Source organism: Rhopilema esculentum, chromosome 7 (genome assembly GCF_057945365.1).
Source record: "Rhopilema esculentum isolate cy_ngs chromosome 7, ASM5794536v1, whole genome shotgun sequence".
Lineage (NCBI taxonomy): Eukaryota > Metazoa > Cnidaria > Scyphozoa > Rhizostomeae > Rhizostomatidae > Rhopilema > Rhopilema esculentum.
The window spans coordinates 4,438,552-4,454,397 of NC_142821.1; the positions used below are offsets into that span (position 1 = coordinate 4,438,552).

Below are 15,846 nucleotides of genomic sequence, written 5' to 3' on the forward strand. Positions count from 1 at the left end.
GAACAAAATTGATAAGAAACTACTGCACATATGTACTGAACAAACAATACTACAAGTTGAACAAAATACGAAACTAGGCAAGATGTGCTACATAATAAGTATAGGAATAGCGGTACAGTGTACTGACAAAGCTAATGATTTGCTCAAAATACAAGTTGAAATAAAAAACTGTTTTTGAGAGTCTCTCTATCTTGCTGGCTGAGAGCTGTTGGCATTCACCCATAAAATATTCTTAAGGTAATGGGAATGTAAGCTTTGAAAATCTTTTTGCATACTTCTTTCTAACGTCTTGCAAAATACCTCAAATTTCGATCCATACCTGCTGATGCCAAAAAGTCTGCATTTCTTCCAAACTTGACACTAGTAACGACTGCAGTATGATCTATTGACATAAAGAAAGGTTAAATTTCTCAGAAAATTACCATATCCATATAAACTATATCACAAGTGACTTAAAAATGTTTAGTTAAGGACTATCAAAATTGATAAGATAGAGAATTGATTGTTTCAAATTCAGTCTTGGCTAACGTTTTTGAGGAAGATATTCGTTTTCTGAAAGCATTCATAAAAGAAACGCATATGAAACGAGATTTTTCAAAACACAATGGAAGTGAGGGCACAAAAAAGAGATTAATGAAAGCAAAGCTGTCACTTAAAGGTAATGTGTCCATATAAAAGGACTGCTTATACCCAACATGTCAAGTAACATCAAAATAACGGTTTCCAATTGGTTAGTATTCTTGCAATGCAAAACTGCTCACATGAAAAGCTAACCTCCCAGCAGTATAGATAAACAAAACGACTGTAATGGCTGGGGCGATGACATGAAAAATCACATGTTTCCAGAAACCCCCGCAGAGTCGCTTGCTTTAGCTGGACACATTACCTTTAAGTGATCAAAACTAGGATTTACACTAAAGAATACTCAAAAAACATTAGGTTTCCTATAAACAATTTGGCAACAAAATCTGTGAAATAGTCTTCCATTAAAAGTTGTAGTTTTCTGTTTCCTAGTTTTTATAGTTATGCTTGAAGATAGCTCTAAAAAGCGGCAACATGACAAAGTGTTTTAAGCCTGACTCCTCAGTGTATTAGCATCGGATGCTGACTGAAGGTAACCTTTGAGAAAATTTATATCCAGATGCATTTTGAAAGTAACTTGAGGGGAAGAGTTGCCCATTTGATTGATCTTTTTTTGACCAATCGGTGACTGCTAACATTAAACCTAGCTGAAGAGTTCCAGAGAGAAACGATCTCTTTATGCTTAAACAAGTTGGCATCCTTTGTTTTAGTGCACTCTTGATTCTTGAGTAAATGATGAACTATAGCCCAATAAAAAGTAATTTATTATCCGATGTGTCCACTTTTCCATCGTACTTTCAAATTCCGCGGTACCAAAGGCTTATAGTTACGTCTGTTTCATACACACGTTATTTATGTAATTTTCGAGGGGTAGTATTAAAGTAAAGAAGTATTGTTAAGTATATAAGTATAGTTATGTATATAGGTATAGTATTTTAACGTATATAAGTGCTAATCAATGTACTGTATTGTTAAGCAAAGTATAACAAAAGCCTTCCATCCATACAAAAAGATTGCGCTCCTACCCCCAAAGAGTTCCATTATCTACGAGTTGATGTGCCAGTGCGATTTTGACTATGTTGGGCACAACCAAAAGATTGAGGGATAGAATAAAACAGCATGCCCCTCAAAGAGACAGCCTCCTTGGCCTTGCAGATAAAAAAACAACTAAAACATGCAATTCTGCTATCGGGCAGGATATTACAAAAGACTATAATGGTGACATGTTTCAGATTATTAGTGAAGCCAGATCGTCGTTTCATCTAGCAGTTTTAGAATCTATTTATATTGACATGAAAAAGCCGCATTTGTGTAGACAGAAGGAGTTTGTTTTTCCTTAAGACTCCATTGATAACACTCAATTAGCAAGCAGCACTGATTGGGCAACCTCAACAGTCACGTGCCTGCGTTTCTGATTGGCCTATTTCGATCCACAACTGGCTATATATATTTCCTGGCATAGAGTTTTCGATCTATGTTCTGACGTTGTATACTCTTTAGAGGGTCAGACGAGAAGCTTAGTTTGCTTCAAAATGTTTACTTTTTCAAAGCCATTTCTATAATTCATTGACAGATATCCGAGTATGAAGAACCATTTCTCGAAATTTCATAATGTGCCAGTTCTGATGAAAATTTTGAGATAGTAGCCACGCTACACGATGAATACATTTATTCTACAGCAGCTTAGAATGTTGACCTCAGTACATGAAAGATAAATCGTTTGGAGAGCTGTTTGACAACCTTAAAAGCGCTTACTCAGTTTTTACTAATAATGATTAAGACGGCAACTAAAAATAGGCCTCACCTGTCAACGTAGTAAGAAGATCCCATTGTTTCACCAAGTAAACTCTGCAAAGATTAAGAGAACAAAATGTTATTAAACAGTTTATGTCAGCCACCATATGGTACGAGCACACGCATAAATGGCATTTTAAAAAAACGTAGTTTAATTCCAATCAGGGAAGTCAAATCTTACTGTATGTTTGTGCCTGCAACAGCCATGTATTGTCCGCTCTTGTCAAAGCAAAGAGACTTTATCTGCAAAATGACAAGAAACAAAAGGTTAACCAATTTCGAATTCGAACAAATCAATTTCAAAGTTTTATCGCCACAATGACTGGATATAATAGCACAGCATTAAATTATTGACAGTTAATACGAGGTTGATTTTCTGTTTTGTCTATCAGGTTATTCTGTTGTGTTAAAATTGTCGTGAAATCCAACATTGAAACTTCAAGCTTCAATTTCATTTGATAATAATTAACCATACAAGTCTAAACAATCTAAATAGAATTAAATTCGAAACAATACAAAATTTCACCTCATCAAATAGTTATAGAGTTAAAAACTAAACCAAATGAATTCCATGAAACAAGTCAAGATAACAAGGATGCCAAATCGCAATGTAAATTCAACATATATTTGGATGAAAAGTTTTAGAATATATTTCCTTAGCCTGGAATTAGCCTGGAACTAATTGCCCCATACTCTGTAAAGAAGAAATTTTTTTCCAATTTCTAAACTTTTAATATTACGTCCTATTCTTTTTTGGTTAATCTTCTTGCTCTTATATAAAATGAATTTTTGTCCTTATTTCCTTATTCTTTTTTTTCTGACTATACTTTGTAATATTTATTAAAAACTGGCATAATCCCATTAGCTTTGAAGTCGCCTTGATTAATGGCATTACTGGTTTTGCTGTTCTGCAAATACAAACTTGAATCCCGTTGTTAGCATGCAAGTTATGTAGCTGCCGGGACGATTTCATCGAAAGAAAAGAAGGAAAGATTGTGTAATGACTTCATCTGTCTTTCGGGGAAGCGAAAATCATCATTGTTTGGAGTCGGGAATCGGTAACAGGCAAATTTTTGTCAGCAGGATTTGGGAATCGATACAAAGGGATTCGGGAGTTGATAACACCAGGATTCGGGAATTTATGGTAAGGAATCGGAAATCAGGCTAAAAGTGTGGCGGGAATTCGGAAACTTGGAGAACTATTGGGTACCCTCGTTTATACTAGGAGTCAAATATATTATCTGACGTCAAAAATGTCAATATGCAACATCTAACATCTAGTAATGAACGTTTTAATGAAAAGGAAGAATGGTTGATTTTATGAGCTTGATTACCTCATCCCTCTCTTCCAAAGTAATCGTCTTGAAATTCTTCAGCTTTCTTAAATCCCAAAGTTTAACAACTGAATCATCAGCAGCAGTTGCTAAGTAATAACTGAAAAATCAAGCTTGTTTGGATTAGCTGGAGAACAAACAAAACAATAAAACGCGTAACGTTTCTGCAAAGCACTGGGTTTTCGGATCATAATAATGGCAATAACTTCTCAAACAAATTTAACTTGTCCAAAACTGATCATGCGAGAGCTTTCAACACACGATTGTCATCACAAAGGCAATAATTGGCAGGGATGCAAAAGTGTAATAAACAGATAGGAAAAACGCACCCATTTTCAGAGAAGGAAATGCATGAAATGGGGCCGGAGTGTCCTGGGAAATTAGCAACATTGGCCTTCTCTTTCAAATCCCAGATCTTGATCACACTGTGAAAGAAAAAGAAGAAATTGCCAAGTTTTGTAGTTATATGCTACATTGAAATAAAGTGCCTGCCATTTTTAAAGTAAATAAAATTCAAAGTTAGTGTTTATTCAAATATCTTGCCCTCGGATCATCGGTGCACAAAAGATGCTTTAATAACCATAGAAAATATCAAAGAATTCCTTTACATTATTAAAAAGCAACTGTTGATAATCTGAAATATCGTAGGCAGGAGACCTGCTACGTTGAACAGTTAGTGTGAAACCTCAGATTTATATGTGCAAGGGTCTCTACTTGTAGCTTCTGAAGCGGGTCTATGGTGCATTATACACATTTCATTTTAAAAGTTTCTACGATAAAGCGGATCATATTTGAAGAAGCAAAATAAAAGATATCAAGTAGCTATAATGTTCTTTCTTTGCCAGCGTTCAAAGCTGTCACTAAATCTATTCTCCAGAAATTACACTATTTTCAATCCAGAAGCCAAGGGGAACATTCGGTGCCAATGACCCTACCTGTATCCAGTAATTAATTTTATGGCATCGCCACTGTGCCCTTTTTTGCCCCCTGTCTATAAGGAAATTAGTGTTCTTATCCTGAAAATTACCTTACCTTACCACATTCACCAGATTTATTCGGGGAGAACTAATAACTGTTTATTTTCGCTGCCACCCTCCACTGATAAATACTTTCTTCAATAACTTTTGGGGTAGAGTAATAGACCAAATTGGAGACAGAACAAATTCTTGGCAAAAAAGTACCTGTCTGTAGTTCCAGTGCCGAAGATGAGACCATCGGGGTGAAACTGAGCACAAGTTAGTCCTTGAGAAAAAAATTACAACCATCTGTACACGAAGGAGAATATTTCGAATTTGTGAAAAATTATGTTGATAATACACGAAGAGTATGAGTTCTCTCATTGTTCACGATTCCATCACAACCCTTATATAATAGGTCATTTTGCAATAACTTACTGTGTAAATATTGTAAATCATTTATTGTGACTTGGTGCCACTTTATTGTATTGCCACAGTTAAAACTAGCTGCAAACAAAAAGCGTCCGTAGGCAAAAAATGTCAAGACATTACATTAAGCCAAGCAGGAAATGCAAAGCGAGGGAAACTTTGGTATATATTTGAAGACTTTGCATTCTCCAGCAATTATATTATCTTAAACAAGTCTGTCATTAAGATTTACCTTACGAGTCCTGTCAGGCTGGTATATGGATAAATGTTTATCTCCTCTTAGAAAAATAACACATTAAGCAAATCAAAGTTGATGTAAGACATATTAAGAATGAAAAATATTTACTGCAAAACACTATTAGAAACTCACCATGGCTTGCATTTGCATCTGAAATGCTTTTACAAAGAACCCGTCCAGTTACAATGTCTGAGAATGCCCAGTGCTAGAATGGAAAAAGCATATAGCAACAAACATTTGGCAAGGAAAATAAAAAAATTTATACAAACAAAGAAATATATACTTTCGTTAAAATCTTCTTTTCATCTATTTGACTGTCTTTTAAAATAAAAGACTATATTAAAATGTAATTGGGACCATGGTGGAACTTTATCTAAATTTTGGTTTAGAATTAGAATATGTTTCATGTGTAAAACACTCACCTCATCAGAAGACGACGTTAGAACATAGTCACCTAACAATATAAAAAAAATAAAATGAAAATGACAAATATTTATTATAATCATCAAATGGAAAATGACAAAACACTAAACCGATCTTAGGAATATTCATGGAAAGACTGAAAATCTGACAACGTGAACAAAAAACCTAACCGCTCATCGTGCAAACCTAGGATAAAAGAAAATGGCAAATATAGAAAGAATAGTTATGGAGGGTAGGATAGTCATTGTCAGTGTGCTTCATAATGACAACAAAATCATGACAATACCTGTTGCGTGCAAACTGATACCAGTAATGGCTGAAGAGTGGGCCTATAATGAAAAAAGGGGCATATAATTTACGTTGTGGAAGGCATCAACAAAGCCATTTTATGCTCAAATTAGAAAAAGGTATTAGGCATGAATTATTATAATTAAATGATACAATGGACACTACCCTCTAAGAACTAGAAAATATGAATATTGTTATAAACGATACAATGCATATATAGATATCAGAAAACGAATTCCTGTGTTCGGTTAACTGTTCGGTTTACTGTTCAGTATTTTGTATGCATCATAGGGGACTGGTATAGACCAACAGCCCAAGTTTGTCCAGAAATAATGAATGCTACTTGAAGTCAATAGAAATTGTAGCATGAAAATAGCAGACTAATCAAATATCTTAGTGTAGGAAAATACGTTACCTTGATTGTATGGGCACAGGATGCTGAAGAAATGTTCCAAACTCGAATGGTACTGTCAGCAGAGGCAGTAACAGCAATTTCCTGGCAACGATAATAATTAATAAATGATATAATGATTTAACTACATTAAATTTGGTTTAAAGAAATACATTCAAACACATTGAAAAAGAAATTCCTTATGCCACGAGAAATCCTGCAAAGGATTTTTGACCTCATTTCTACCTTCTGTGGGGTTTATTCCAAATTATAGGGTCCATTGAGGTGCAATGGAGGAGGGCAGTATTTTTTCTTTGATCAATATTAACAACCTTAAACATAAACACATAACGATATACACATACAAGAAAAATGTTGGGCAACTTCAATAAAGCTTCATGAAACCTGCGAAATTTTGAATATATCTTCCTTGCCAATAAAAAAAAACAGATTAAATTTTTGGACAACACTTACCTGGTGTGGATGATATATGACACCAGTGACTTTCTTTGTATGCCCTTTGAGAACAGCAGCGACCTTGAATATTAAGTGAACGATGTTTTTAAGATGAAAAATGATGAATCAGTCACAATTCATTGCATTCCTATGCCATTACACATAAAGCCTGCAGTCCATTTGGCCGTGCAGTCCTATTGGTAAAATCAACCTGTGTATTTAAATCAGCAGATTAAGTAAAACAGAATAAGTAAAGGCGGTTGATTGGCAGGTTATTCAACCAATTTGCACAATGTCACATGCCAACAAACCAAATCTTCACTTGCCAAGGAGAGGTCATTCTCATCTTTCACTCTAAAGCAGGTTACATCTTAATAAGATGATAAAATAAATGTTTCTTTCACAAATAAAATTCGAATGACTTAATTTGATTCGTTAGAATGTCCTTCAACTGACCACAGTTAGTTAAATCTACAATTCCCCTTACCAAAAGAGCTTATATCAGTTCCATTAAACAGCTTTTCATCCATTGCCTTGTTTATTCTTCTTTGAATGACGGTTTTTAATTGGCCAGAAAATATTCTTAACTAATACTGAAGTGAAAGAGATGTATCAAACATTTTTTGATAGCATACCTGTTCAGTGTCTCTTTGAAAGACAACAGCATTCTTGTCCACACCACCTACAAACAAAAAGGCATAACCTCACAATACGAAAGCAGAAATGGGAGTGCGAAATATAAGCAATCTCCAATAATCTTAAAGTGTGGTGAAGCAAAACCAAGATTCAATCTGTATTATGCTCAAAACAAACAAACAAGGAAAAAGCAAAGAAGGGAGACAAAATGTTGGATTTTGGATAATGCTGCTTGTCAGCTGCTGTATATCACTGCATAAGTTGGGAAGTTGAATTTGTACCTTGCCTAAATAAAAAATTTTTTTGAAAGCTTTGGAAACATACCAGTGATAGCTTTTGATGGGTCTGAATCTTGTAAATCCAAAGCGAGAATACCAGGAACACTTGCACTGTGAAGGCCCTATAAATGAATGGGAGCTTAATGTCTAATGAAGTAATTATTGCAAATACATCAAGGGTTATTTTGGTACAAAAAACACACTCTGTTGCACATTCTGCGACATGCTTAAAGCGTGTGGAGATAACATGCTTCAAAAGGCCTAACTTAACCATCCTAAATCTTATTTCTTGGTGTTGTCTCAGGCTAGATTCTTCTGCAACAAAGATTGTTTAATTTGGTAAAAAAAGATGGCCTGCTTACATGCTTCACTAAATGCGTTAAATTTCACAGAACTTACAGGATGAGAAGAAACTTGAGAGAATGCTTTGATTGATTCTACAGGACAAAGATCTTCTGGAGGCTTCTTTCCTCTCTGGAATTAGAAGAAATAAACAATGAATGAAATATTGCGTAGATTTGGCGACGAATGTCAGGTATAAGCATTTCCTAAACAACGGCCTATACAAGATATGTTTGTAACCGATCTATTCTTCAATTTTCAAACTAAGCTAGATAGGCAGACAAGGCTCGATTGAGAAAATACATAAAATCAAAAAAGTTAGAATACTAAATCTATTTTAAGTATGGAAGAGGAAAGATTTCTTCAAGCAACCTTTAGTCAAAAGACACCATTCAAAATTACATTGATTGGTTGGATATAAACATACCTTTCTTCTCTCTGATGTAAGCAACGTGGCCTTGTCTTGGAGCTGAAAGAAAGCACAGCGGAACAAAATTGAACACATCCTTCATGATTTTTAAGCACAACATTCTATTACAACGTCAAAATCATAAAATATTCATCTTTTACTGACATAGAATTAAAATCAAGTTAGCATTTGAAAATATTACGTTAATCGCTGAAAGAAAATATGTTTGGGTACGAAACAGAGCTTGACAAATATTGGCTGACCAGGCAATACACAATTCATGACCTGAGGAAAAAAGACAGAAAGGTTTCGTGGGATTTCGCTGTGCAATGAGTTTGGCATTGCCATGATGCTGATTTTGAAATTTGACTTTCTTGAAAGCAAAGATGTTACCTTTTGCAGGACCTCTTCAGACATTCCAGCTTCTTCAGCCTCCTAGGGATAAAAAAATTGTCAGTAAAATTGTTGCTATTCGCTTTACGCCTGTACAAGTTTACAAAACCTAACATAAAAAAATGTATCAAAAACTGCTCTGCTAGACTGAAACGAAACTACAGTAACTAAGTACCAGGTAAGTATCATTTTATATATTCAACTAGGTTGCAAAAATTCTTTGACTCTTTATTCATTTTAAGAGCAGATTCAAGGATATATTTGCTTCACAGCAAGAAAAGGTAACGCGTGGTAACAGGGATATTTGTGTAATGTAGAAATCAAAATTGAAATACTTTTTATATCTAGTCGCAAAAAAAGAGGTACTCACTTGAGCAATTTCCATTGGCTCTGGCTGAAATAAAAACAAGGCATTCTCAAATCTTTCAAATGACAAAAGCATTGTTGAAATGACATTAATTTTGCTAACATCGAGATAGCATCAAACTGATAAAATGATGTAGATATGAACGTATAAAACAATTTATATCTAACGGGATATCTGATAAGAATATTCTAAATAGAAGATGGAATCAAGAAGGAAAAGCCAAGTGGCAAAACCAATTGCATATATTTGATTGGACGAATTACTGATAGTGCTAAATGAAGAATACTTTTCAAAGGAGATTTGTGTATTTTGAAATCGATTTATCAATTCATTTGATGCGCCTGTAAACAGTAAGTACACAGTTATGACTAAATAGCTGGATAGTTGTGATGAATCAAACCTTTGAAGGTGCAACTGGTCCGGCTGCTGGGACCTGAGGCGCTGGTGTAGGCAGAGTGGAGATGCCAGCCTGGGGTTTCAGTGTGGCCAGAGCTAAGCAAAAAGAACATTGAAAATGCAACATAACTTAAAAAACAACCTGCAATAACCTCACATCGTGATAAATGCTAAGCGAGCAATTCATGAATTTAATGAAAGAATCAAATTTTTCTTTAAGACTAAAGACAGATAGTAAGGCAGTTGTTCCATAAGAAACCTTATTTTGAAAGAATAGGACTCGCATTTTTTTTATCTTGAAAGTTTTATTCCAAATATGAAGAGGAGACAAAATAACTTATTAAAAATACATCTAAAGACCTAGTCAAAAGAAGAGAAACTACCTACCTTCACGAGCAGCAGTAGCTTCTTTTGTTAAACGAGCAATGACACGACAAGCAGCATCATGTTGGTATAATGCATGTGAAAGTTCTATATCACAAAACCACATCAATTATAAAAGTCTGATAAAACAATCGTGTGATCAAACTTGTCACATAAAGATAGGAAGAGCAGGTTTTTCTGTGAGCTAGCTTTCATGATACATAAATTAACAAGGGTACTGTAATGTAGAAGACATATGAGTTCTGGATATTTGGTAAATTGTAGCAGGAGAAGGGTGTTATTACAGGATAAGGCTTTCCTACCCAGTTAATTTACAAATTCACATTCTTTTGTTCAAATGTATAGTTTTTGTTGAGCCTAGCGGACAGACATTCCCCTTCATCCTTGCATGAATACTGCAAGCTGTACAAAAGTCTTTAGGCATGAATATAAAAAAATCAAAATAGCAAAATTTCACAAGCTTCAAAACTAAAAATGTAATTATGGTTCCGGGCATAAGCAACCCTGCCATAGGTTTTATTTCACTGAGCCGTCTGCTCAAGATAGTTGCATGTTATCAATATCCTGTCCAAAAATCCGCCCCAGAAAAATTACCTTCATCGTGAAGCTTGTTTTACCCTTGAATTTGCAAATCTATGTACTTTTGTAAATAGTCAGCAGAATTACTCAGAGCACAAAATGTGATCAAATTTGTCGTGTACATTTGGAGACAATTGTCTTCTCAAAATAAATTATTTGAAGAACAACCAAAGTTGCTTTCGAGTACACAGAATTTCTGACTATGTGATTTATTCTTAGCAGAAATGGCATTGGCTTCATGGTATCAACTTCTGCCTCTCGACCCTTGGAGGAGGAATCAAATCCCAAAGAATATGATTTATTACCTTGTCGTGCTGTTTGTAGCTGCTGCCTGAGGGTGAAACTGTGAAGCATGACTGAATCCTGGAGATTGCAAAATGCAAAGAAACTTCATTACTAACTTTTTCATTAATAATTTCATGTTTGGTTTGCAAAGATAGATGAAATCATACTATCTTCAGATTGAAAAATGTCATTGTCAATGTTTTGAATCTTACTAGAAAATTGTTAATTTAAAATGCCTCTCAGTTTGAGGTACATGATTCTGCGCCAGTGTCATGAACTGCTTCTCACTTTTTGTCTGTCACTCTTCAGAACACACCTGGGTATAAATTTCAGCTTACTTTTGGTCATTACCCAAGGTTTATACTCAGAAGAGTGTCGGACAATTTCTACTTTTGGTGTCTGATGTAAAACTTGATAGACAATAGCTTAATATATAATCCTTTGGTACTACAAAGCTTAAAAATCACACTGTCACTTTTTGATGCAATTAACTAGAAGTTATGAATTGGAGGTCTAGATGGAAAATTTTGCTATGAGGTATGGATCAGCGAAGCACCTGCTAAAATCTTACGAAGAGGCCTGATATATTGAATCTTCTCTTGCCTTCTTTTGGCACTAATCATGAATCACAGAAATGCAAGTAAAAAACTCTTCTGTTTTCACAAAGTGTGAGCACTAAATAAAAGACCAGTTGCCTGTAATCTGCAAGAATGTTACTTTACTTGAATATGCTTACCCATTCATCTTGTAATGCTTTCAATATTGCAGGTATACTTGTGGCTGATGGTGGTTTTGGTTTTGTTACTGGGGTAGCTATGAAAAATTCAATAATTTTTCAATAATAAGCTTATCATGATGAAATTTAGGAATAAAATAGTAGTTGAAAGAGTCTAACAAGTATGCAGAATTAGATCATTTTACTAAAGTATTCTTAAAAATTCTTTATATTTTCAGAGTTGTCGAAAAAGGCAAAATTTCAGTTGTTTTCTCTGGGCATATATGATAATACTAGTTTGCCTTTTTAATTAAAAATATTTTTAGATTGGTTTCTTAGGCAAACACTAAATTAAAAAAATAAAACTTTTGGTTTTCATTAAAAAGCTAAACATATGTCGAATTGGACTGGATCACAACAATATAGTAAAGTTGTAATCTAAGTATTTTGAAAACATATGGAAGAAAATGTGGTAAGGGAAGGGTAAACATGGAGAGGGGTTAGGAAAGGCACTCTTAAAACTTTAAACACACAGACCTGGTTTTATAAAAATCAGGGTTGTAGCTTCATTAGGTTTTTTGGCTGCCGATTCCCTCAAAAATCATAAAAAGCCTTTTGTTTTCAAGGAATGGTCTCTTTTATTCCAAATCTCAAACAAAGGTACCCCTTACCAATAATTCTAACCTTCCTAGGGTACTGCCAAAATTCTTGTATAGTATTGTTACAGAAATGGGTCTTGCCCTAAACAATACAAGACAATAAAAATATTGGAGAAATTATGTTTGCTTTGTTTTGAAAACAGGTACCAAAGATATACACAAATGGAAAAGTCCAGCTTTTAAATAAGCTTAAACACTGCAAACTTACATTTAATTTCGATTATCATATCATCTGATAAAGGATCTCCAGTGACTGGATCAGTTCCATGTTCAGCTAAATATTTTTCTATGAGTCTCTTTTCAAAAACTTGCTTTGACACAAGAGACAGCACTGGCTGCTCTGGTACTTCTCCACTAACTAAAAGAGAAAAGTAAAAGACAGCTTCATTTATTTGGTCTATGACCTGCCTGTTTGTTATCTACTGCCTTTGCCTAAGGCAGGCTGGAAATAACAATATTTGTTAAATTTACACATGCAATCAAATATGTGTGATAGAAGATGGGCACACAAATTACAAAAGTAAAATTGATCCAAGATAAAGAAGTGCTTTTTTCAAAATTTTATTTTTACACACTGTTTTTAAGCTTTCTCACTACCAGTTACTCCAAAAAGTCCAGTTGAAGATCAATGTTGGTAAAAAGAATGGACAAAAATCTAGAGAATGGAAAATAGTTCTTGCAAGTCAAACTGCTTTTGCCAAATTGCTTTTAATAACCAAAATCAACATAGAGGTCAAGGGCAGTAGTAACTTATCTTTTCATTTTATTCCACATTTTGATTTTGTTCCAAACTGTTCAAAGGATTAAAGTAGGATTTTGTGGCTTTTTAACCCATTTTGTTTAACAAAGAGCCCAGCAGCACGAAGTAAGAGGTATTTAAGGGCTATCTTAAGTACATTTGCTTTACATTTGTGACTGACCACGCAAAAATATTCAGAATTTTGTGGAATACCATTAGTAAACTCCTTCTTTGAACCATTTTTGTATCAATTTTTGGGAACAGAATATTGATGTGTAATTTTATAAGTTTCGAAGTTTGATCAATACAGATGATACTAAGAACACAAGCAATATTTTCCTTCAAAAAAGAGCAAGCAAATCTGAGTATACAAAGGAGCTGACTAAGATGTTCTTGGCTCTGCAAGCCATGTGCTGAAAGGGCCCTGTGATGATAATAAAGAGCTGGTAACAAACTGAGCCAGGTCCTCTGACTTTTTTGCTACCATGCCCTTTAAGCTAGCTTAAATTCGTTTATTCGCTTCAAATGTTTTACTGTTTATGGGCATAATTTTGTTACTTTTAATCAATTTTATTTCAAAACAGAATTCATTACTTTGTAAGGCCCCCTTCACCTTGAGGCCCTGGGGCAATTTGCAGAGAGCTTGAGTGTTTCTGCTGTGTTCTTTCCAAAAACATTCGACATTTCAGGACAACTATAGGGAAATATTGTTCGATACAGTGGCGTAGATAAGGGGGGGTCAAGGGGCAGGGCTACTTAGGTGAAGTTATGTACAAAATTTTGAAAAAATAAAAGCTCTTATAACATTTTTGTCGGAAAATCTAAATTTCTCGCCCCTTTTATGAATTCTCCTATCTACATCACTAGATTGGTATTAACCTTGATTGTCGGAAGATTTTCTTTTTGCGGGTCTATTCGTCGCCTGTCTTTCGCATCTATGATAAAAAAGCCAATTTTCTTATGAGCAATTTCATCGATATTGACTCCGAGAATGGCGAAAACGGGAAGGTAAAAGTTTTGGACACTACCTGACGACCGCCATGTTTCCGGGAGAATTAGAACAAAGCAAAGCGATAAGCCACGATACAGAGCAAAATAGGCACTAATAAAAGAATTAGCCAATGTTGCTCAGCTTATGAAAAACAAAACTTCCAATGTTTCGTTGATGAAAACAATTTTATTCAGGTCAAAAACGACGGTCAAATATACAACTCATGCGTGCGATCAATCGCTCGCATTATTGGTGCCATGCGTGTGCCAATGCGTGTGCGTGCGATCGCACGCATTAAACGACAAAGACTGTGTTTGACTTCTTTGAGCAGCCCTTTTTGTTTGATGTGAGCGATCACTTGCAAATGCCTCAGCACTTGTGCAAATCCAGCCACCCCAGTGTTTGATTGCTCATGTAAAACGATAAATTTAACGACTAAATGTCTCATCAACACATTTTTAGTCATCTTTTGTGACCAAAACAAGTGGCATAGATGATACAAAGCCAGTATATCATAACACAAGAAATATAAGTAGGCTGAGTTAACCTCATCTTAATGGAAAAATGCATTTGGAAACTTTGGAAAAACAAGAAAGCAACATTTCAAAAGTTTGTGGACAAACTTCAAACTAGCAAATGCTCTCAAATGTGCAAGATAAATGTGTTAAAACAGTAATCAAACACTAATAAGTGTGAACCATCCTTAACATACTTTTGAGATGAGCTTCACTGAGGCATGCAATAAATGTTTCTAGAAAACTTCCAGTATAGGAAAGCATGCAATAACAGTTGTCTGTCATTTCAAGCAGAGCTCAATAGGAACCTTGTAAATTTATGCATTTTAGAAGCCAATTTTGAATATTGGTTTGTGGCAGGATTAAGGTTTTAGATTGTGCTTTTTGAGTAGGCTGTTGGCATGTTTGAAACTTATTATGCTTGCTCCTCACTGCCCATGACTTTTTTTTGTTTTTTAATCTTTCATCAAACAATTACTGAACAGTTTCGATGTGCTCTTCTTTCATTTCGTTCTGTCCAAGCATTCCAAAAATTTATCCTTTTCATATCTGAGCAATTTCATGCAAGGCTAACAATCCATTTGGTTTGATTTCATGTTAAAAAAAGTTGTCTAAGTGAGGCGTCAAGTAAGCACAGACAGTTGAGCACGAATTGTATAATCTACCCACACAAATGGTAAACTGAAATGAAGCAAAACTAGCCTTATAATTATCCAGAAAAATAGCTTTAATAAATAAGAATATAAATTGATATTTGACACCTGGATTTCACTGAGCAATGATAAAATGTTCGTTAGAAACAAAAGAAAAATGACAAACAAGCAGACAGAAAGGCTGTGAAAATTCTGACGAATCTTGAAAAACCAATGGGCTTTTATTTGGAACTAGATTTAAAGAATCCAACTTTTTCCTGAAAATTTTGCACAGCTTCATGTGGTAGAGATCAACACATTGTGCGAATGTAGCCGAAGGACAATGAAGTCCTGAATAAAAAACAGACAACCGGCACAGGCCTAAATCGCATTTTCTCATTTCCCTTGCCACTTTAACTCGCATTTATTGTGCATATTTCTATCCAAAACGTTTCTGCTCTAATCTTGCTCATAAATTTAACCGGAATGTATTCATTTATTTAAACTGATGACTGAAATATACGATGTTTTGTGTACTCACTTGCACAGATCAGCGCCATCTTCTCAAACGTGCTTGGTGGTCTCTATTTCGAGTTTGTGGAAAAGAGGCAGACTAGATTGAGATAATTTTCATT

At 34.8% G+C, this 15,846-nt stretch overlaps 1 protein-coding gene across 1 annotated transcript; it reads right to left on the reverse strand.

Annotated features, from left to right (window-relative positions):
• Positions 1-8: 8 nt before the first annotated feature.
• Positions 9-15,846, reverse strand: LOC135683950 (pre-mRNA-processing factor 19). The gene is made up of 23 exons (XM_065199360.2): positions 15,753-15,846; positions 12,543-12,692; positions 11,697-11,773; positions 10,981-11,038; positions 10,100-10,183; positions 9,717-9,808; positions 9,320-9,343; positions 8,950-8,991; positions 8,575-8,616; positions 8,205-8,279; positions 7,852-7,927; positions 7,527-7,573; positions 6,910-6,972; positions 6,460-6,540; positions 6,043-6,085; positions 5,756-5,787; positions 5,466-5,538; positions 4,892-4,952; positions 4,040-4,135; positions 3,711-3,810; positions 2,558-2,619; positions 2,387-2,430; positions 9-382 (listed from the first exon to the last, which is right to left on the reverse strand). Exons 1-23 carry the CDS (start codon positions 15,769-15,771, stop codon positions 282-284), a joined length of 1,542 nt encoding a protein of 513 aa, XP_065055432.1. The 5' UTR covers positions 15,772-15,846; the 3' UTR covers positions 9-281.